The sequence below is a fragment of the Jaculus jaculus genome, chromosome 8 (genome assembly GCF_020740685.1).
Source record: "Jaculus jaculus isolate mJacJac1 chromosome 8, mJacJac1.mat.Y.cur, whole genome shotgun sequence".
Taxonomy (NCBI): domain Eukaryota; kingdom Metazoa; phylum Chordata; class Mammalia; order Rodentia; family Dipodidae; genus Jaculus; species Jaculus jaculus.
In genome coordinates this window covers 65,524,972-65,547,590 of record NC_059109.1, presented here as the reverse complement: position 1 = coordinate 65,547,590, position 22,619 = coordinate 65,524,972, and the positions used below count along the sequence as shown (strand labels likewise).

Here is a 22,619-nt window from a genome sequence, read left to right as displayed (position 1 = left end):
TGGCAGCAAGCAGGATGGAGCGGTTTATGTTATGTTTCTTGAGATATAGTTCATTGACCATCTATTCAGAATCACCCAGGTGTTTGCAAAAGTGCAAATTTTTTAGGCCTGCCTCCAAAGTTACTCAGCCAGAATCTCTGAGGATATGAAATTCATACTGTACAAGCTTCTCAAAAGACTCCCGGATCATTAGATTTGTAAATCATTTACCTAGACTATAGTCTTTGTTTTTTCCCAAATAATATAGAAATCGCTGCATGATCTTGGAAAGGCACATTTGTCACTGTAGCTTGCACATTCCTTGCTCCTCTCCTTACCCCTACCTTTGCTGGTGATCATATCCAAGGAACAGAACCAAAGGTAAAATGTCAGTGGAATGACACATAGGTTGGCAGATTCTAACTCACCACGATGGTGCCAAACAATAAGGGCTCTTCGACACTGTATATGAGATGCAGGAAATGACTAGATTCATGTCCTTATAAGATCTCTGTGAAGATGGAGAGGGGATTATATAACTCTTGCATTTGTAAGATTTTTAGGAAATTAAACAAAAAGCAATTATATGAAATGGTCCAGTTGTGTGATGTAACCTTTAAGGTCTCAAGTTTTTGCTGTCTACTGCATTTAAGTGAACACACAGCCAAAGTTTTGGAAGGGGTGTATAAATTATTTCTTTTAAATTTTTTTTTGTTTTTTGAGGTAGAATCTCACTGTATCCCAGGCTGACCTGGAATTCAGTAATCTCAGGTTGGCCTTGAACTCATAGCAATCCTCCTACCTCAACCTTCCAAGTTCTGGGATTAAAGGTGTGCACCACCATGCCTGGCTTAAATTGTTTCCTTTAAATCATTCACAACAATATGTGCTAGCTCCACTCGCAAGCACTGTGGCAGCAGGTGTTGCCTATTTCCTATTTTCCTTACTAGATTTTATGTATTAGCATCACACACTGTTGCCCCTGAATTTGCCTCAGTGAGCCTGATAGATGTCTGAACTTCAAATTGAGGCTGATTCTGTATTTTTCTCTTATCTAAATGAGGAGTCACACTGGGATTAAATCATACTGAATATTTAACTGCTGACATCAAGATACTTTGGCAAGTCTTGAAAGATACAAGAGTCCTGAAGGTCAGGTTCCAGTCATTGGTATTTAACTCACCTGTCCCCCTACAGAGGCATGGAATGTGTACATACCAGACCTTGAACAGAGGACTCAGTGTGCCTGAAATAGCTAGAGCTATTCTCAGCCGGCAAAGTGTTACCCATTCCCATGTGAGGTTTTTTTTGTTTTTGTTTTTGTTTTTGTTTTTGTTTTGTTTTGTTTTTAGAGGTAGGGTTTCACTCTAGCCCGGGCTGACCTGGAATTCACTATGAGTGGTCTCGAACTCATGGCAATCCTTCTACCTCTGCCTCCCGAGTGCTGGGATTAACCACCACGCCCAGCTCCATGTGAGTTTTTGAAGGTAGAGTCTTGATTGCTCCTTTTTTGATATGCAGATTTTCTAGATTCTTATTTTATATGGAAATCCCAGGAAAAAAGTATATATGTAGCTCTAAAGAAAAATCACTAACTTCTTGAAGTTTGACAGATGCTGGCCGTGCTCCCGCTTCTCAGCAGTCCAGCTTCTGGGCTGTGGTGGTTGGGTCGGCCCTCTCACTGCTCCCGTGCTCACGTCCCATTTTGCTTCAACAGCGGAACTGAACGTCATTGCTCCCATCATCTCCAACTTCTTCCTGGCCTCATATGCACTTATTAATTTCTCCTGTTTCCATGCCTCTTATGCCAAATCTCCAGGTAAGCTGATGTTTCAAAATGAAAATAAGCCTAAACAAGTAGTTTGTCTCAATAAAATTACAAAAAAAAGTCAGTGATGAGTGTTCAATATGTGTTTATATAATTTCTTATATCCTAGAGGGCAGTGTAATTCACTTTATTTTGGTGAGGTGGGTGATGACTTCTAAAATAGAAAAAGAATCATTTGAGCAGTGGCCTTTTTGACCAACTGTAAGGCAATTTTCTCCTGTGGCAATAAATTATTCATTGCAAGAGAAACCACATTTATTTCAGCAGCAGAAAAACATCACTATTTATTTCCAGGGTGAAAGTGACCACAGAAGTGGAATAAATGTATATATTTGAGACTTCCTTACTATCAATTTGCTTCCTGCCCATGGTGCAGAAAAGGACGAGTAGTTCCCATAATTACCTGCTGAGTGCAGGCAGTGCAGAGTTACCACTGTGTTGACCAATGGCCAGAGCACTCTGGGGACTGTGGTTTAAAGTAGTTCAAAATTTCATACCAAAGAGGCTTCCCTTCTATAGTCGCCTCCCCATGTTTTTTTTTTTTTTCATTCCCATCAGAAAGTCATCTGAGTGTCATTATGATCCAGAAAGTTCTTCGTCACTAGGTGAAGGTACTAAACATCTTTTTTAGCCTGCAGCTATTGCAAGCCTCCTTTAGAAAACATGCTGAAACCAGACAAAATATAGAAGGAAAGGGAACCTGGCTTCACACAGGGCTGCTCGGTCACAGATGATAACTGAAGACTTCTTGTTCAGTATTATTACATTCTCTTTTTTTTTTCTATTGGTTTTATACCCAATGAATACAATCAAGTTGGTACCATCATTAGCCTCCTCCCTGTCCTCCCCCTCTGCAGGGAACCTCCTCGTTGGGGAATATGGGCTGTGCATTGTGGGGTTAGCCATTAGTTATGGGTAGGAGGCAATGTCACTGTGTATCATGACCCAACGTGTGGCTCTAACATTCTTTCCGCCCCCTCTTCCACAAATTTCCCTGAGCTATGTTGGGTTCATTTTAGGTCTGTTACATTCTTTTAACACAAAGAAATATGTAACTCTGTGCCATGTTATGAACACGTTTTTAAACAAAGCAGTTATACCGGTGTCAAGAGCAAGAGTGAACAGGAATAATGGAAAGGAGGAGACAAAGAGAAGAAAAAGAAAAATGTATAGAAGACACACATTCACAAACCCAGAAAATGACTCACTATATCCCTCTCCCCTCCTCCCTGTGCCTGTTACCTCTCTCTCCTATCTCCATCTCTTCCAGGAGAAAAATAAGGGTATTTCCAATGAAGTGCTATTTCCATCTTGTGGTCATTTAGAAAATTGCTCCTAGACTTCAAGAACTTTTGGGTTTTGGCAATTTCAAATTTAAAATGACCTGCACCCATTGATCAAATGTGTACTCTAAATCAATCTTCTCATGCTGACTACTAGGTCCCCTAGCATTCTCCATTCCAGGGAATGAAGAGAGAATGGACACCTGCCATATGTACAGAAAATTTGAGGAATATTTTTGTTTTTGTTTTTGGGTTTTTGAATTGGGTCTCACTCTAGCCCAAGCTAGTCTACAATTCACTCAGGCTGGCCTTGAACTCATGGCTGTCCTCCTACCTCTACCTCTCAAGGCTGGGCTTAAAGGTGTGCGCCACCACACCCAGCAAGAAATAATTTCATTACAAAACTTACGACATACTAATGCATTGGATTTCAGAAGCCCCTCTTTTCCCATAGATATTGTTTTCGAAGGTACACACACTCTCCTCAGGGACACTTAGCAAAGGAGGCTCAAGTGCTCTGACTTTTCCATGAAAAAAAAATCCATTCTCGTAATCACTTCAGAGAAGAATGTCAAATGTAGTTCCTTTTATCAATCATCCACGTGTTCCTTCCTTGAGATGGAGTCTGTCACTGAACCTGGACTGCAAGTTTCTGGTCAGACTGGCTAACCAGCAAGCCCCAGTGATTCCCTGGTGTCTGTTCCCCACAAGACTAGAGTTTCATCAATGTGTGGCCATGTCCAGTTGGTTATATGGGTTCCCAGGGAATCAAAGTCAGGGAAAATCAGGCCCTCATCCTTGAGCAGAACTTGCTACTTCAGTTCCTTAGCCTCAAGTGTCCACTTTCTAGATGTTTAACATTTCTCGAACTTTACACTGACTTCTTTGTCATAAAAACCACTTTCATAGGCCAGAGATGCCAAGAGCATAGAAAAATAATAAGACTTAAGAAATATACCTAAGAAAATATACCTAAGTAAATTTTTATGCATTCTTATAATACATAGTAATATCAAAGCAGTAGTGTGGCAGTTTTTTTTCTGGGTTTTATTTTTACTTTCAGGATGGAGACCTGCATATGGAATTTACAACATGTGGGTATCTCTTTTTGGAGCTGTTTTGTGCTGTGCAGTCATGTTTGTCATCAACTGGTGGGCAGCTGTCATCACCTATGTCATTGAGTTATCCCTCTATATCTATGTTACTTATAAGAAGCCAGGTAAGATAAAGATCGCCAGAATGGGGCTCCCACATTTCTCTCTACTCATCCATTAAACATTTATCAAGTAGCTTCTATGTGCTTGTGTATATCATGTGTGAGGTAGTTCATAATATGATATCAAATGAGAATAACAATAACTAATCCTGTGGAACACTTATTATATGCTATATACTTGTTTAATCCTCATAGTAATGCTGTACATTAAATGCTATTAGTCTCATTTTACAGATGAAGAAACTAGCGTTCAGAGAGTTGATCACTTCCAGAAATAAATGTCAGGACATGGAAGAGCTGACAATTATCCTAGATGCATGTGATGCTCACTTCAAAAGCTTTCCATTGTATGTCACCTTCTGCTTCTATGTGCTAAGTGAGACAAAGTCCCTGTCCTTCAGGAGTTCACAGACTCATAGCTAAATAATCCATTGAAATACAGTGTCACAAGAGCAGTGTGAATAGATTTTTGAGAAAGGGGAAGATATGAATAACCTTGATTAGAGTTATCCATGAACACTTTCTGGGCTCATGGCTTGTGTTCCCAAAGTCAAGCACCCTATAGGAACTTAAAGAATATTTGGTACAAGATATGAGGAGATGGTCAATGGTACCGAGTGAGGAAATGAGATGCTAGGCAGAGGGAAAACCTGAGTGAAGCTAAGGATGCATACAACAGTGTGACATGTGTGAGAAGTGTCAAGGTATTGGCACACATGTAGATATTAAGTGCTAAGAAGGGTTGTAAGGTGGCCTGGAAGAGGAGATTGGGTCCCCAAACCAGGCAACTGTTGTAGGAAAGAATATAGGTATGATGATCCCCTAAGTTACTCAGCGGAATAAAAATAACTGGACCTGAAGTTAAGGTGTTAGCTGTTGAAGCAGTAAGGAGGAAGAGCTGATGTCCAGGGAGCCGAGTGGTCAGATGTGCCACTGAGAGGCCCAGAGCCACCATTACACCCCTTTTCTTACTCTGCATCAAGGCAGAGGTGGCAACAATTGTCTTAGAAGCATTTGTGTGTTTTTAACCTCAGATATAATTTGCAGATGGCAAAATTTCACCCTTTTTTGATGTTTTGACAAACTTAAGTCTTATAACTGCCACCATCATAAAGATGAAGACTATCTTCAAAAGTTCTCATATACCCCATGCCATCAGGATCTCTCCTTTCCAACTTTGGCCTGCCACCTACTTTTTAATTTCTGGACTTATAGGTTTATCTTTTCCATAATATCATACACATAGAACCATATAGCATATAGACTTCTATATGCCTTTCACTTAGCATGATGCTTTTAGATTCATCCATTTTGTAGCATGTATAACTGTTTTGTTTTTCAGTTGTTCAGCATTATTCTATTATATGAATATATCACAATTTTTAAAAATATACATTGTTCATTGATAGGTAATGGACAACTGAGTTATTTTCATTTTAGGGTAAAAAGTACTTACATATGTGTATATATATTATGCAACATATGCATGCACAGGACTTTATGTCTATGTACGTTTTCCTTACAAAAGTATTACTATTTATATATTGCACACATAACTATAAGAAACTGATAGATTGTTTTCTACAGAAACAGATCCTTTCATATTCCAAACAGCAATAATAAAAAAAGTCCTAGTTCCTGAACAACCCTGCCAGCATGCAATATTTCCAGTTGGGTTTTGAAAAGCCATTCTAATAGATGCATGGTGCCATTCCATTGTAGCTTAATTTAAATTTTCCCAGTTACTACAGACATTGAATACCTTATTTGCCATCCATATATCTTCTTAAGTGTCTGTTTAATTTTTTTGCTCATTTTTTCTGTTGTTTTCTCATTCATTTGTGAGAATTCTTTGTACATTGTGGGTACAAAGCCTTTTAATGTATGTGTTTTAAAAATATTTTCTCCAAGTTTCCAAGTGTTCATTTTCTTTATAGTTGATCTTTAATAAAGGAGTTCTTAATTTTTATCATTTTATCTTTTGCCATTTGGCATTTTCCATATTATCTGAGATGCCTTTCCCCTTAACCCAAGGTCATACACATTTGGAAGTTTTGCTACTATGGCAATTACATTAAGGTCTATTATCTGTTCTGAGTTAATTTTGGTATATTGTTTGAGATATGATTCAAGGATCATTTTTTACATATCAATGTCCCATTGACAAGTTGAATTTTATACTTATAAGAATGAATATCCTAAAGTATGCTTAATGCCTGATGCATAGTTAACACTTAATAATAATCTGTTTTGCCCCTAGATAAAACACTCACCTTTCTAACTCTCTAGATAGAGTGAGATGTTCAGATTTCTGGGGTAGACCTGCAAATTTCTCTTAGGAGCTCGGTGTGGTGGGACACGCCTTTAATCCCAGCACTTGGGAGGCAGAGATTGAGGGGTTGCCATGAGTCAGAGGCCACCCGGAGACTACATAGTGAATTTCAGGTCAGCCTGGAATTGAGTGAGACTTTACCTTGAAAAAAAATTTTCTTAGGTACTTCCCATGTAAGACCTAAATAATCCAGTTAGTATTTAAATTTTCTGTTTTTTAGAGTTACAGATGATATTGCTAATCTCCCTTATTACAAAAGATTAGGTTCTAAAAGTGTAAGCTAAAATACTTGTTAAAGAGCTTTGACCTTCTTCATAGACATCTTATTTCTAGTAAGAATTTCTGAGCTGGGCTGCAGAGATGGCTTAGTGGTTAAGGCACTTGCCTGTGAAGCCTAAGAACTCAGGTTCAATTCTCCAGGCCCCCCATAAGCCAGATACACATAGTGACAACGCATGCATCTGGAGTTTGTTCGCAGTGACTAGAGGCCCTGGTGTGACCATTTTCTCCCTCTCTCTGCCCTCCTCCTACTCCTCCTCCTCTTCTCTCTGCCTCAAGTAAGTAAATAAATAAATAAAAGAATTCCTGAGCCATTAGGTTTTACTATTCAAAATGTACATTGTCTGCACACTACCTGTGTCTATAGAAAACTTCATTTTTGCATTCAATTTAGGAATTTGTGTAGAATGTTGAACTTATTCATAGGGTGACCATTTTCCTACATCCTTCTGCCTATATGGTTTCATCACATATCCTTTCTCATTAAGATTTCTGGGGCTTTACAATCTGTTCTAACTCAAAAGGAGTCTCACTTGTAAGTATTCACAAACATGCTCAAAGAGCACAATGTTCTGTGTAGGAAATGTGCTACATTTTCTCTAATTTGGGTACTCATCACTGCTTGTATAAAAAAGGAAAATTAAAGCCGGGCATGGTGGCACATGCCTTAATCTCAGCACTTGGGAGGCAGAGGTAGGAAGATCGCCTTGGGTTCAAGGCCAGCCTGGGCTAGAGTGAGACTCCCTACCTCGAATAAACAAAAAAAAAAAAAAAGGAAAATTATAGAGGACAACTTATAAAAATTATTCATAACATAGAAGTAAGAAGGTCATTTTTGTGTGTATGCCAATGCCCTCCTCTATTCACAGATGTGAACTGGGGCTCATCCACACAGGCGCTTTCCTATGTGAGTGCTTTGGACAATGCTCTGGAGTTGACCACAGTGGAAGACCATGTAAAAAACTTCAGGTAAAGGCTTCTCAAGCATCTTGATGTTGCATCATAAAGTGGCTTACCTTGTGGGCTGGGGAGATGGCATGGCTCGTCAGATAAGAGAATGTGTTGTGCAAGCATGAGGAACTGAGTTCAATCCCTACTACCCATTTTGAAAGCTCCATGCCTGTAACACCAGTGCTGTAGGGAGCAGAGACAAGAGGATCACTGGGGTTCACTGGTCAGCCAGTCAACCAGAAAAATGGAGAGTTCTAGGTTCAGTGAAAGACTATTTCAAGGAAATAACATGGGAGAGTCATACAGGAGGATGCCTGGCATTCCCCTGGGGCCCCCACTGTCATGCACAAGAGACATACACATCTGCACACACATGTGATACACCACACACACAACATGTTACACACACACAGCTTTCCTTCATAGGAGACGAGCACACTAGAACAGCTACAAGCTACATGGATATAATCTAAATGAGAGTAACAGAAGTGCCACATTTCCTATAAATGAGTGATGCTTGCCTTTCACACTGAGCCACAGCACCATGTGTCACTCTCCATGCACGGAGACAGGGAGGGGGCCTGAGTGCATGATCACAGCTTAATGTTTCCAAACCTCTCCACATCCTAATCACTGGTATGGTCTCCATTCAGCTTACAGCTTCATGGTTTACTGAATTCTCTCAGGAGAAGTAGTCATTTTAGATCTTCATTGCATACATCAATTTTGAATGATGCCTCACAACACAAACTTGCAGGAGAATGAAGGAAAATAGCATAAAAATACTGGTGGGAGAGAAGCAGGCTGTGTGGGGATTTAGGGTGAGGTAGTGTCCAAAAGACAAAAACAGGGGGAGCCCAAAACACTTTCTTTACTTCACACATTTGCTGTGAGTAAATGAAAGATACAAAGATGGCAAGTGGGACAGCAAGGATCACTGGAGAATTCTTATGGAAAACCCAAGAAATAGTGGAGAAGATTTTCCATTTTGCCAAGCCTTGTACCTCCTATTTTCATTAGAATGGATCTGAATTCACAGGCTTTGTACAATGGCCAATTCTCACATCTTCTTTTTTAACTTTCAGACCCCAGTGCATTGTCTTAACAGGGGGACCCATGACAAGACCTGCTCTCTTGGATATAACTCATGCTTTTACCAAGAACAGTGGCCTTTGCATCTGCTGTGAAGTCTTTGTGGTAAGCTCCACTCTATCCAAGGAAAGTGCTTTTTCCTCACTGCTCATCTTGGTTAATTTTAAGCAAGCAGAATAGGTGCATTCAATAATAGGAACATGGCAAAACAGTTTGGACAAGAGTGCTTTTCCTTTACTAACAGAGCAAGGACTAGCAAAAATCTGTGACTGACTTTAAATGGGCAAATGAAATATATTTCTGATTTCATAGGATACCATCTCAAAGTGATAAACATTTCCAAAGTATGACCTTTGAGTCAAGAAACCGGAACTGGCTCAGAAATAAAATAAAAGCATTAGGGATGATAACTGTCCACAGAAAATTTTAAGGATGGAATTGGCTAGACAAAGATTCATTTATTAGACAGATTAACTGACAAGAAGAGAACAAGACATCATGGCCTTAAGTGATAGCACATAGAATTTAGTTTTGGTATTTGGATAATTGTGATGACATTACAGATATGTGGGGAATTAAACAAAGTTTTTCATGCCTTAGATGAACATCCCAAGCCAGAAGAATTCCCGTTTGTTCAGGATGTATGTTATAGACTAATAACTTATTAGTGGTTTCCTAGAAAGTATTCCTAGGAAGGTGCTAAAAATTCAGCCATAATTATTGGATAATTTATCAAGTGTGAAGACATTAAAATTACAATTAAAAAATAAGTATAAATCCTCCAAACTAGCCTATCTGTGCTTGTGTTCTCATAACTATTTCTTTCTGTCCTCACAATTTAAATTTTCAACTATAAATATATTTTCATATTACTTAAGTACTTATTCTTCAAAGAATTTTCCTACAGGTTTTTTTTTTTTCCTTTTCTTTCTTTTTTTTTTTTTTTTTTTTTTTGGTTCTTAGAGGTAGGGCATCACTCTGGCTCAGGCTGACCTGGAATTCACTATGTAGTCTCACAGTGGCCTCAAACTCACAGTGATCCTCCTACCACTGACTCCCAAGTGTTAGCAGTTTTTCTTATTTGATCCACACAGGAGCCTAAAAGGCAGGAAAAAAAAGGGAAAAAAGAACCCCTGTTCCTATCTTACTGATTAGGAAAAGTAACTCAGGAAAATGGAAAGAGAGTGGCCGTTAAGATGCCCGAAGAAAGCAGTGTGCTCCGAGGTAGGCCGTGAGGAGGAGGCCTAGACATTTTGAGCCTTAGGAGCACTATCACCGCAGGCAGCCCTTCTCACATTTCCAGTGTCTGCTATGGAATAGGTGTCAGGAGGTCATGTCCTGGGGCCAGGCAGATCTGTAATGAGGAAGGGGGTAGATTTACCACATGTCATCATGAGAAGTACTTAAGCATCTTTTTGCACTTGGCAATATACTGACTGCTGTATTAAGCAACTTGGTAACATTCTCTTTCCTCACTGCACTTACGTGGCAGTAACTGAAACAAAATAACTAATTCAATCATCTTGCCCGGCATGGAGAGAGTCCTACTGAATACAGAAGACTGACAGGGTAAGCAAGGACCAACTGTGACTCTAGTGGATTTTTCAAAGCTTGTGGAGAGCCTTTCTCTCATATTACCAGTTTTGGTGCCCTGGAATAGTGAATCTAATTTTGGCCAATATTATATAGGAGCCAGTTTTGATGGAATAAGCAGTTTGGGTGTTTTTCTTCTCCAGTAATTTAGAGAAAACTTGGTTTTGCAAACAATAAAATATCTCTAGGACTGGAAGAATGAACTGGGAGTAAAAACAATCGTATACTGACAAGAGACCAAACTCTTCTACACAGACAGGAAATATTGCTTTTAATTAACCCTTTGTTGTTTTCCCTGCAATAAAGGAGTATAACACAGAGACCCTGGTTGTTTGACTTGTATGTTGGATAACACTGTCCATTTTTGTGTCAGTGTCTCCATGGACGGCTTCTACTTATTGATCCCTTATTCTGAGGCTCTCATGGGAGCAGAAAATTGTTATATCATTAGTTAACAACTTTTCAGCCAGTTACTTCCTGTGAGCTCCTGCAGTTGCAGATGCTGCCAGCATTTTTAGACTTCAGGCTCAGTTGTCAATCATCTTTGCAAAGACACAGATAAAAGGGTACATAAGGGGATAGCCTACTATTAGAATTTTTTTTCCCAAAAGGGTAAGGCTGATAGTTAGGCCAATCTTGTAGAGAAGTTAAGTCATGCTAATGAAAGGAAAATTTTGTTTTTATCTCTGGGAAACTGATGCTCCCAAGGAACTTGAGATGAACAGTAAAGTTCTGAATCATTTTTTGCCACCTATTCACTTAGGCACATAGTTGTGAAAACAACAGAGATATATTATCAAATGCTTGGGTTGATATCTATCAGATAGTAAAGGCTCAATTAATTTTAGTTGTTATTCACTGACAATTTTATTGTCATCAGCAGCAGCAGCATCATTATTATTATTATTAGTGAGGCACTATAGTTGCTATTTTCATTCCAGAAATATGTAGCCTCCAGCCAACCCTAGATAGTCTTCTGAGAAAATTGAGTCCAGACAGAGAGCTTGGAGCTGTTTGGGTGCCCAACAGTTTGATCATGATGGAGCAATAAGACTGATCATAGGGAAGCCAGCTTGGTATTCCATAGTTCTCCATTGCTTGCTTTTGAAGGACTGTTACACTTGCAAAAAAGAGTAGGATCCAGAGCTCACTGCAAACCCCTGCAGCCAAGGGGTTTATTAGTAGTAGTAGTAGTAGTACTGCTAAAGAACGTGGTCATCATGCAACTGACAATCAAGAGAACTGTATTGTGTGTGAGGCCCCAACTATCCACCTTGCTTTTTACTCACCTACTAGAGGCTCCTCCTTCCTTTTCTTATTCAGCTTTAAGATTTTAGCTGAGGGAGGCTATTCTCCTTCAGTCAGTGGGCCTCTGTCATGATGATCATAAAATAGTGACATGACCAAATATAGGAGGAAGGAAATGACCTAGGAAGGGGAATACATGGTGAGATGAAATATGGGTCACATCAGAAAGAGAGAAACTTATTCTCTTACAGTGCCAACCAGAGAGGCAATGAAAGCAAAGACACAAAGACTCAACATTTAAAAAAATGAAAGTTGGAAAGGACATGCATTTAGCTTAAATTCCTATTTAATACAGTAGTGTTAGAACTCCCTGCAACTCTTTTTCACAACATTCATTCATTTGAAGTCATATCACCTCAAGTTCTTCTCCAAACTAAATCATTTTCCAAGACAGATAGATAGATAGATAGATAGATAGATAGATAGATAGATAGATAGGGAGAGAGAGGACTTTTAAATTTCCTTTGTTCAAATTGGGAAATAATTTCTGTTCCCATATTTTGGAAATGTTGCTTCTTAATCTCCACATTATATTAATGGGTGATAAAATGCATTTTTGTGAGTATGACATTTGAATGTTGACTACATTCCAGGATATCTCTCTTTGTTAGCTTCCTTGATCCTTTCTACATTTGCATTACAACCTAGCTCTACATTAATAAGTACGATACAAGGATATTATAATTGCTTTTAGCAAAAAGAAATTCTGTATGAAATATTTTTATGACTTCTTAGAATAGCAAATTTATTCATTAAAATAAATCTGTCACAATTAATGTTTAATCTAGATTGCTGTGATACTAATAGATGTATGTTAGACTTTATTTATTTAAGTAAATGCCATTTTCCCCAGAGACTCTCAGTCATTGTGCTACAGCTCCACAGACCAAGGGGGCCAATATCCTTTATCTTCTATATGATGATTCTTATATCTGATGGTTGTTGTTGCCACTGGATTTCTTCCAATAAATGAGGCCTCTTTACTTTTGTAGTAGCTAGAGCCTAGAACGCCCAAAGAGGACTATTTGCTTAAAATGCATTGACATATTGGAGATCTGGGCTAAACTTGATAATAGCCTATCTTTCTTTGGTCCAGGTGTTCTGATTCAACGACTATCCTCCCCATATTCCTACCCTTTCTATAATCATTAAAGGTTCTTGTTTTTTAACTTAAAAAACATATTTTTCAGGGGTAGGGGAGTTGAGGTAAGGTCTCACTCTAGCCCAAGTTGACCTGGAATTCACTTTTTATATTCAAGCTGGTCTGCAACTCACAGTGATCCTCCTACCTCTGCCTCCAAAGTACTGGGATTAAAGGCATGCACCACCATATTTTTTGTTTTGCAAACACCTTAACCGCTAAGCCATCCCTCCTGCCTCTTGTTTTATTAACTTTAATATAAAGTAGTTGTAATGGACAGCTTCAGGTCACTTAGATGAACCTCCAGACCAGGCACAGTTATGGAGGAAAGAATATTTATTTGAAGGTTACAGATCAAGGGGAGGTTCCATAATGGCAGAAGAAGTTGGCCTGCTTTAACAGGTCAAAGGAGAAAGAGAAAAAGCCACAAGCCAAAAACTACACCCACAGAACACTTCTAGAACTCCAGGCACTTTGCATATCTTTAAATTGGAATTTCAAATCCACCACACCTTAGGGGTGGACCCTAAAGTCTGCCTAGACATCCATTTAAACTACCACACCAATCAAGTTTTTTTGTTTTAGAAAAATAAGCTGGTTATAGAAAATATACTGGCTGGGCATGGTGGTGCATGCCTTTATTCCTAGCACTCAGGAGGCAGGGGTAAGATTGCTGTGAGTTTGAGGCAGGCCTGAGACTGACTGCATAGTGAATTCCAGGTCAACCTGGGCTAGAGCAAGACCCTACCTCAAAAAACAAAACAAAAAATAAATACTGGACAATAAGTATATAAAGAACTTGATCCAATTTAAACAAAATATTAAAATGGAAGGCCCCACTCACCCTAGTATTGTATGATAGAAATACACAGTGTTGCACATGTATGTTAAAATATTTTAGTGGTCAATTGAAAAGATAAAAAGGCATAAAACTATTTTAATGCATTGTTTAGCTTGATGTGTACCCACCATAAGTAACAATGAGATATTTCACAAAATTGTATGCACATGGGTTTCCAGTACATTTCAGTGTGAACTACCACATTTCATGGCTCAGTAATAGCACATGAGGCCACCCTGAGAGCACATAATGAATTCCAGGTCAGCCTAGGCTAGTAGTGAGACCCTACCTCAAAAAAAACCCAAAAGCTAAAAAAGTAAAATAAAATGATACAAGTCTGCTTTAGATGAGCACCTGCTGCTTCCAAACTTAGTATTAGATACCTTACTATTACTGCTTCAGCCATGTAAGAGACATAGTTGATCCCCACTTCTATAACAAAACCTTGAAGCTCAGAGATAATCAATATCCTCCAAAGTAGCCAAACTTTGCTTTAAGACAAGTCCTGTCTGACTGTGGAGCCTAGACTCTTGCATCTCAGTGCCCTGTGTTTCCCTGCTGAGACCGTTAAGACTGTCATTCTTTTTTTTTTTTTTTAAATTTTTTATTTATTTATTTGAGAGCGACAGACACAGAAAGACAGATAGAGGGAGAGAGAGAATGGGTGCGCCAGGGCTTCCAGCCTCTGCAAACGAACTCCAGACGCGTGCGCCCCCTTGTGCATCTGGCTAACGTGGGTCCTGGAGAATCAAGCCTCGAACCGGGGTCCTTAGGCTTCACAGGCAAGCGCTTAACCGCTAAGCCATCTCTCCAGCCCAAGACTGTCATTCTAAGTGCAGCCTGACAACAGCAACCTCTGTGTCACCTGGATGCATGTTAGAAATGCAACTCTTGAGCCCCACTTGATACCCACAGACCACATCTTATTACGATCTCAGGGGATATATATGAAATCTAAGACATTAAACAAAATGCAAATCTGTCTAGGAATTGGAGAACATAGAAGTTTTGTTCCCTATTGAGCAAAAGGAGGTAATTAGAAATGCCTTTTGAACTGAAGCATGAGAAGGAAAAAGCTGGCTTGAATCTTTAGGGGGGGAAGAAATAAGCACAGCAATGTCAGTTGAAAATTAGTTTTCAGGGCTGGAAAGATGGCCCAGTGGTTAAAGGTGCTTGCTTGCAAAGCCAGATGGCCTGGGTTCTATTTTCCAGGACCCATGTAAAGCCAGTTGCACAAAGTGGAGCATGCATCTGGAGTTCATTTGTAGTGGCAAGAAGGCCTGGTACCCCTATTATCTCTCTCTCTCGCCCCCTTGCAAATAAAAATATTTTAAAAAGAAAATAAAATAGTGCCCAGAATTAAAATTTGAAATTATAAAGGGCCTTATCTACCATCACCATGCCCACCTCCTTTTCTAAGCTTTTTTCTAATGCTCTTATGGCACAGACATGTGAACTTTTGTTCCCACCAAGTCTGGGGGAGGGAAGGGATGTTTACCTAAGTAGAAATATATCAGTACCACACAGGAGAAAGTGGTGCAATAATATTTTTACCAAACCACCAAGCAATGCATCAGCCCAATAGAATTGTTAAGACATCTTGTAGCAAGCTTTGCAGCTTACTATGTTCCACCTTCCAAGAGCTTTGTCCGTTTCTTGACATTGGGCGATAGCTGAGATCTACTTGGAATTTGTAAAAGTGACTCTCCCTTCCTGAATCAAAGGTTGACTGGGTATTTATCCTGAAATTCTTCAGTCATATTTTGAGTGTTCCTTGTGTGCTGTGAGGTTCTCAGCTGTTCCTTCCATTTAACATGAGGCAGTTAGTAAATTAAAGAGGTGTTAATAAGCCTGTACATTTGGGGTGAGCAGTGGATCATGTGCGCAATACAGCTCCTTTCCAAAAGTAGCTGCTGAGTGAACCCCATTTAGGGAGGTGTTTTCTCCATGTTCCTATTTCTTAACGCAATGGGGTGTTATTGGCTGTTTTTGTCCATGAGGAAACAATAGCAGCGCGATGTATAATAGCAGGACTTCTAACTAATATTTCATTGTGTTCTACAGGGACCACGCAAGCTGTGTGTTAAGGAGATGAACAGTGGCATGGCGAAAAAACAGGCCTGGCTTATAAAGAACAAAATCAAGGCTTTCTATGCTGCAGTAGCAGCAGACTGTTTCAGAGATGGTGTCCGAAGTCTCCTTCAGGTAAGGCAAGCATTTAAGGAGCGCACACGAGGCAAAAGACAATTAGCACTCCACACTGATGAAGCTTCGGAAACCAGCAGCAATAGTTTAGGCAACTCAGAGGGGAGCATGGGAGATCACTGCCCGTGGTTAAGGAATTCATTTCAAATTCCTGGGGATAGGCAGAGTTAGAACAAAAGCAGAGGTTCTTTGACAGTGAACTATGAACATACATTGGAAACAGAAAATGAGGTTGCCTTTGGCCACTGGCATCTATTCTGCCCCCACACTTATTGAAATGCAAATTTGTTCTGGTGGTTGACGACATTCAGGATCCTATTAAAACTTCAAACTATTTTTGCATCTCATACTGCAGATAGCAATGCCCAAGTCAGACATTCTTTTCCTTTTTTCTTGTTCAAATGACACGAGGGCAGCTGCTACACTCATCTCAAAAACCGCATGTGGATCAGTATGGAAAATCTCCCTCCCCTCCTGTTGAATAAAATGTAATCATCTACATAATTCAACATTGAAACCCACAGCTCTTCATCTTTCCTTATTCTTTTTTTCCTTCTGTTTTACCTTTTCTATTGTACCTACAGAAAAAGCCTTCCTTACTTCCTATCCCTATAATTCAAAATGTCAGAAAAATACTAAAAATAATCCAAGAGACTCAGGAGTGTTAATGTTCAGCTTTCTAACATTTCTTTCAGTTTCACTATGGTTAAAAAAAAAAAAAAAGCCACAGTGCTATGTATTCCAAGTGGAGTGCTTGGCTTTCAGAGTTGAGTATTGAGTAGTTGTTAGGTCAGGACAAAATGGAGTCACCGAGGACAGCAGGGTGACAGAGATCAGGGAGTGGATCATCACATTCCTCAAGGAAGCATCCAGCCATTATCCCTTCCTTGCCTAACAATGCCCCAGATGTAGGTTTCCTGTCCTTTATTAGCTAATGTAAAGAACAAAGGAGTTCCTTCCCTTCCTCACCTTCCCTCAACTGAAGAGCCTATAAAGCCCACTATCTGTAACCACAAGTTGACTGCTCCGCTCTTGAGTCAGTCCTGGCATGCTTATGTGGGCAGGAATACAATATTGGTTAAGCTGTAATGTTTTGGTGCTTAAGAATGCATTCCTGAATCTAATATACCAGCAAACCATTTGCAAAGTAGCTGCATAGGCAGGGAAGCCATTTCTGAAAGAACTATTATCTATGATAAACTTTTCTTCTGTGATTAATTTGCTAAACCATGGAAATAGGTGTTAATGCAAAAGGCTGATTTTTCTTTCAGTAGCAAGTTGCTTTGATTTTTCAGTAGCTCCTGATGAAGTATCTTGGGAAGGTTTTGCATATTTGATATAATATTCTCCAGAGGAGAATTGTAAAATAATAAATCTTGTAGTTAGATTAGGAATACAGATATAGAATCAGAGCAAGGAGACAAAATGCATTGATATGAAACAGAATTCTTAGATTCATCCCAAATTAAAACAATGAATATGCATCAATTCATATAAACTTCTTCAAATACAAGTAGAGCACAGAGAGGTCATAGCAAAAGTACAAGACAATGTGTTAATGTTAAGGACTCCATTATGTATAAAGCCTTTGCATCTAAGAAATTAAAGTGGAAAATGACTATATCTCCAAACTCAAGTCATAGAAAAGACAAAATCCATAAAGCTACACACCTGCCAAGGGCCAACTGATGGCTCTGAGGAACTGTTGGGCTACACGTGCATTTTGGAACCATGTACCAAATATTCGGAAGACAAAGTTTATTTCAAGGATTCTAGATTTGTGTTTATTTCCATATGTGACTGTTGACAGTACCTTCTAAAATAACTATCTCTGGTCATTTCTTTATGACCCTTGTGACCAAGGTGACTTTCTGTCACTCTCTGCTCTCTTTATCTTTATTTGTGATGAACTCCCAGATCTGGAATAAATGCCACCTCCCTACATGAAGCTGTGCATTCAACTCCCGTTCTCCTGTGTTTCCATGAGTCCTTACTGCACTTGTCCTTAGGATCTTGAGCTCGAAGCTCCTTACTGCCAATGACTAGGCTTCACTACTCTCTCAAAGTGCCTACAATATCACTTTGCAATTAATAGGTGTTTGATAATATTGCAAAATTAAATCTGATTAACTGGAAGCCACATCCTGTTATCTATTGGGGACATGGAACCTCTAATATGGAATATAATTCTTAATGGTTCTATCTTACAAGCTTTGCTTTTAGAAGCACAACTAAGTCATTTTCAATAAATAAGAGAGATTTCAATGATCCTTATATGTGGAATTTTCCAAACATGGGTTTTATTGCTGATGACATTACAGACATAACTGGTGGAAATGAGCTTCGAATCACTATGTTATACATGCATACCAGTAGTTAAGCCTACCCTTACTTGGCTTTAAATTACTGAACCATTTTAATGAATGTGTCAGAAGAAATGCAAATGACTACTAATTTGGCAAAGCAGCATTTCTGTCATCTAAAGTCCATTATGGCTGAGATGATTTAGAACTAATCTTCTATTTTATGCTTGAGTACCAGCATGAAGGACATACACTAAAATGTAATCTAATCTTCAGAATCTTCAGAACATTACTGTGGTGTTCATGTGAACATTATTCTTCATTTACAGTAGTGTTTTCCAGGCATGGTAAGTACTGCCCATGTGTTTATATCCTCTGTTTAGGCCTCAGGCTTAGGAAGAATGAAGCCAAATACTCTAGTCATTGGATATAAAAAGGCCTGGAGGAAAGCTCCCTTGACAGAAATTGAGAACTACGTGGGAATCATACAGTAAGTGATAGTTTTCAGGATGAGTCTTGTTTATAATGCCCTAACCAGGATAGTACATCACCTACACTGCACACAACACTGCCATGCCACATTTCAATGCCTGAAAAGGGCACATTGTTCTGGTCCTCTCACTTCTTTGCCAAAGTGAAGAAATACCAACAATAACAGCAGAAGGATTCAGAGGAGCAGGCTAGGGGCACCATCAGGATAAAAGCAAAATATCAATGTTTATAATTATCACTTTAAAGAATGAAAGCTAGTTAAGGCAGAATTTTGTTTTTCAAATCACTTGGAATTTGAGGTTGGCTGTTATGCCAACAAAAGGGGTAGGAAAGGAATAAGCACATCTAGGAAGGTGAAAATTATCATAGTCCATCATTTGACGCAGAATTACTGTGATTATCTTCCAACCTCCACACTACACAAAACATTGTGTAAATTCAAAGGGATCAAAATATTGAACCAAGAAAGTCTCTGGCTTTCATAGTCCATTAACAACAGGTCTTATTTATAGTAAAATTCAACGGTAATTAAGGTGGCTCAAATTTGCACTCGAATAAAACATAGCTGGGTTGGTAACATTAAGTGACTTTACTATCATAGTAAAGAAGTTACAATAGCAGGAAGATAATCACACATCTGCATTTCATTTCCCTTTCTGATTTTATTGTTGCTGTTGCTTAAAGTAAGACACAGTATTATTGCTAATACTGGGATATTATTACAACAGTATAGTATTTTACAATCTTCCTTTGAATAACAGACTTGAAATATATATACCATTCCTTCTTATTAAGCATGATTGATTTTAATTAGAATCTGTTTTTTCTGAGGGGCTGGGTAGATGGCTCAGAGGTTAAAAGCACTTGCTTGCAAAGTCTGCTGGCTAAGATTCAACTCTAGCATCTATGTAAAGCCATTTGTGGGCTAGACTTGTTTGCAATGGCATGAGACCCTGTCTCAAAGAAGGTGGAACACAGACAAGTCCTCTGATCTCTATCCATGTACCTCCATACATATCTCATGCAAAAATAATTAACAATTAATTAAAATAATTTGTTTTCATTTTCTAAGACTATCCTAACAAATTATTTCAACTTTAGCATTTAAAAATCACATAGCTTTCCATTTTATAGTTTGATGATCTAGAAGTTTTATTGGACCAACATAAAGGTAGACCAGGTGCATTCCCCTCAGAAGGTTCTAGAACAAATTATTTACCTTATCTTTCTAGCTGCTAGAGGTTGTGTACTTGTAAGTGTGGCTGGTACCCTTAATCTCAATCTCCAAAGCCAACAATGTCTAGTCAAGTCTTTATACCACATTCCTTTGACCTCTTCTGCCTCTCAATTTCATTTTCAATTACCATTGTTACTATATTTGGGGAACTCAGGCATTGCAGGATACTCTCCCTATCCCAAAGCCCTTAACCCAGACACATATGTAAAGCATCTTTGGCCATGAAAGGGAATATTCTAGGGATTACGATATCTTAGTCTGCCTAATAAAGAATCCAAATTTTTTTGTGGAATACCTTGTCTATTTGTCATAATCAAGGTCAAATAGAAAGATTTGCTTATGTGGAATTTACTTTGTGCTAAATTGTGTTAAGATTTAAAGTTTGCTGGGCGTGGGGGCCCATGTTTTTAATCCCAGAATCCTGGAGGCAGAAGTAGGAGGATCGCCATGAGTTCAAGGCCACCCTGAGAATACAGAGTGAATTCCAGGTTAGCCTGGGCTGGAGTGAGACCCTACCTTGGAAAAAAAAAAAAAAAAAGATTTAAGGTTTAAATTTTGTGTGGGTTTTAATATTGCACTGGATTTATTTATACCAGTATCTGGAGGTTCAGATTGACTTTGGCTATTGAAAACCTGTTAGCATATGGTGGGACAGTCACAAAGTCCATAGGTGCTAAAGGAGGACAGCCTAATGGTTTAGTTCCATAGAAGAGTAAACAAGGGCACCCCCTTGGGGAGCACATTTACATAATTCAAATAATTAATTGGCTTGCTTCCAGATTTTCAATATATACTACAGGCTGCAATAACCCAAAAAAGCCTGTGCTTATCTTTAAGATAATTTAATTATACTAGGTTGGATGTAGAAAAGGGACCAAGGCCATCTTCAACTACATAGGATTTCCAGGGAAAAGCAGTAGTCCACATGTCCACAGTCAATGACAAAATATCTTTGGAGGAAGTAAAGACATTTTAAGCCTTGAATGTTGTGTCAGAAATCCTGCCCATGGCAGGAAGGGAAAGCTAATAAGTTCAAAAAATCCTTGCAATCTGTAAATGTTTTCCTGAATTCATCAGATTGTTTGAATTGTTTCATAAACATTTAGCTATTTAAAGTATATAATAAGTTCTTCAAAAAATTGAGGTGATGGTATTATTTGAACCAGTTAACCTTAGAGTAATTGATTCAGTTGCCTCTACCATCTGTACTGAGAATGTATTTTTAAAAGGTAAAAGAAGGGATAGAGGAATGACTTAGTGCTTAAAATGCTCGTCTGCAAAGCCAAAGGACCCAGATTCAATTCCCCAGGACCCACATAAACCAGATGCATAAGGTGGCACATGCATCTGGAGTTCCTTTGCAGCGGCTGGCGGGCCTGGCATTCCTTCTCTCTCTCTCTCTCTCTCTCTCTCTCTCTCTCTCTCTCTCTCTCTCACACACACACACACACACACACAAGTAAATAATAAAAGGTAAAAGGAGAAATAAACACAAAAGGCATCAGCTCCTGGCAGTATTCTAAAGTGGACTTTAATAGCTTCATGACATCAAAATTCCAGAAGCAAGTTTAATATTCATCCAAAGCTAGGGGATAAAGGATACATTTAAAATGCTGATATTTTTTTTTCCATTTTGTCAGTGATGCATTTGATTTTGAGATTGGTGTGGTCATTGTCAGAATCAGCCAAGGCTTTGACATCTCTCAGGTTCTTCAGGTACAAGGTATGTACCCCCTTTATTCTGTCAACAAATAGTGAGTACCTGGGAAGGCTCAGCATTGCCATAGGTGGTTGGGATAGAACAGTGCACAGTCTAGACAAAACTCACCCACAATTGAAATGAGTTTCTAGCACTGGCCCATGGATAACTTGCTAACACAAGTGGTCTTTGCTCTGCTAATAAAGAGATGGAGTATAACTCAGGGTAGCCATCAGTTATTTTTCTTATCACAAGAACACACAGTCAGCACCAAGGAAAATAAACACCTTCCATAACATAGCCTGCCAAATCAACTTCTGCAAGATGTGTCAGAAAAATGAAGATTAATTCTTTCCTTAGAAAAACATATATTTTGCTTTTAAGAATCTCTAAACTGGTTTGTAGCTAACATGGAAATGAGACTGACTATCATGCTGTGAATCACTAATCAAAAACAAAGGCAGAGATACTAATACTGATTACTGACTCTGGTTCTTCCCTGTGGAGAACTTGGTATACTTGTTTAGTCTTAGAATTTGAACATACCCTTTTGGGTATGAAATAATAGCATACATGAGGATTACTGGGAGGTTATAACAAAATGTGAATATATCTTTTCAAGCTGAACTCCCTCTGGATATTTGGGGCTGCCAAGTATATAGCAGGCAGAGTATAGGTAGAATAATTCTACTATAGGTAGAATAAGATTAATAAGCATGGTATCTACATGCAAGAAACTTGCACTCTAATAACGAAAATGATATTAATGTGATAATAAGTATGAATAAAGTATTATGGGAAAGAAGGGGCATCCAACCCCCATAAAGGCTTCCTGGAAGA

At 38.8% G+C, this 22,619-nt stretch overlaps 1 protein-coding gene across 3 annotated transcripts in view; it reads left to right on the top strand.

The window, feature by feature from the left end:
- The window catches only part of Slc12a1 (solute carrier family 12 member 1), a 97,125-nt gene that overhangs the window by 46,824 nt on the left and 27,682 nt on the right, over positions 1-22,619 (top strand). For all 3 annotated transcript variants that reach the window (XM_004669741.2, XM_004669740.2, XM_004669742.3), the window contains exons 14-20: positions 1,697-1,798; positions 4,154-4,309; positions 7,787-7,886; positions 8,954-9,065; positions 15,908-16,048; positions 18,735-18,841; positions 21,721-21,803. In XM_004669741.2, the coding sequence (XP_004669798.1) occupies positions 1,697-1,798; positions 4,154-4,309; positions 7,787-7,886; positions 8,954-9,065; positions 15,908-16,048; positions 18,735-18,841; positions 21,721-21,803 (801 nt within the window). The remainder of the gene's footprint in view (positions 1-1,696; positions 1,799-4,153; positions 4,310-7,786; positions 7,887-8,953; positions 9,066-15,907; positions 16,049-18,734; positions 18,842-21,720; positions 21,804-22,619) is intronic.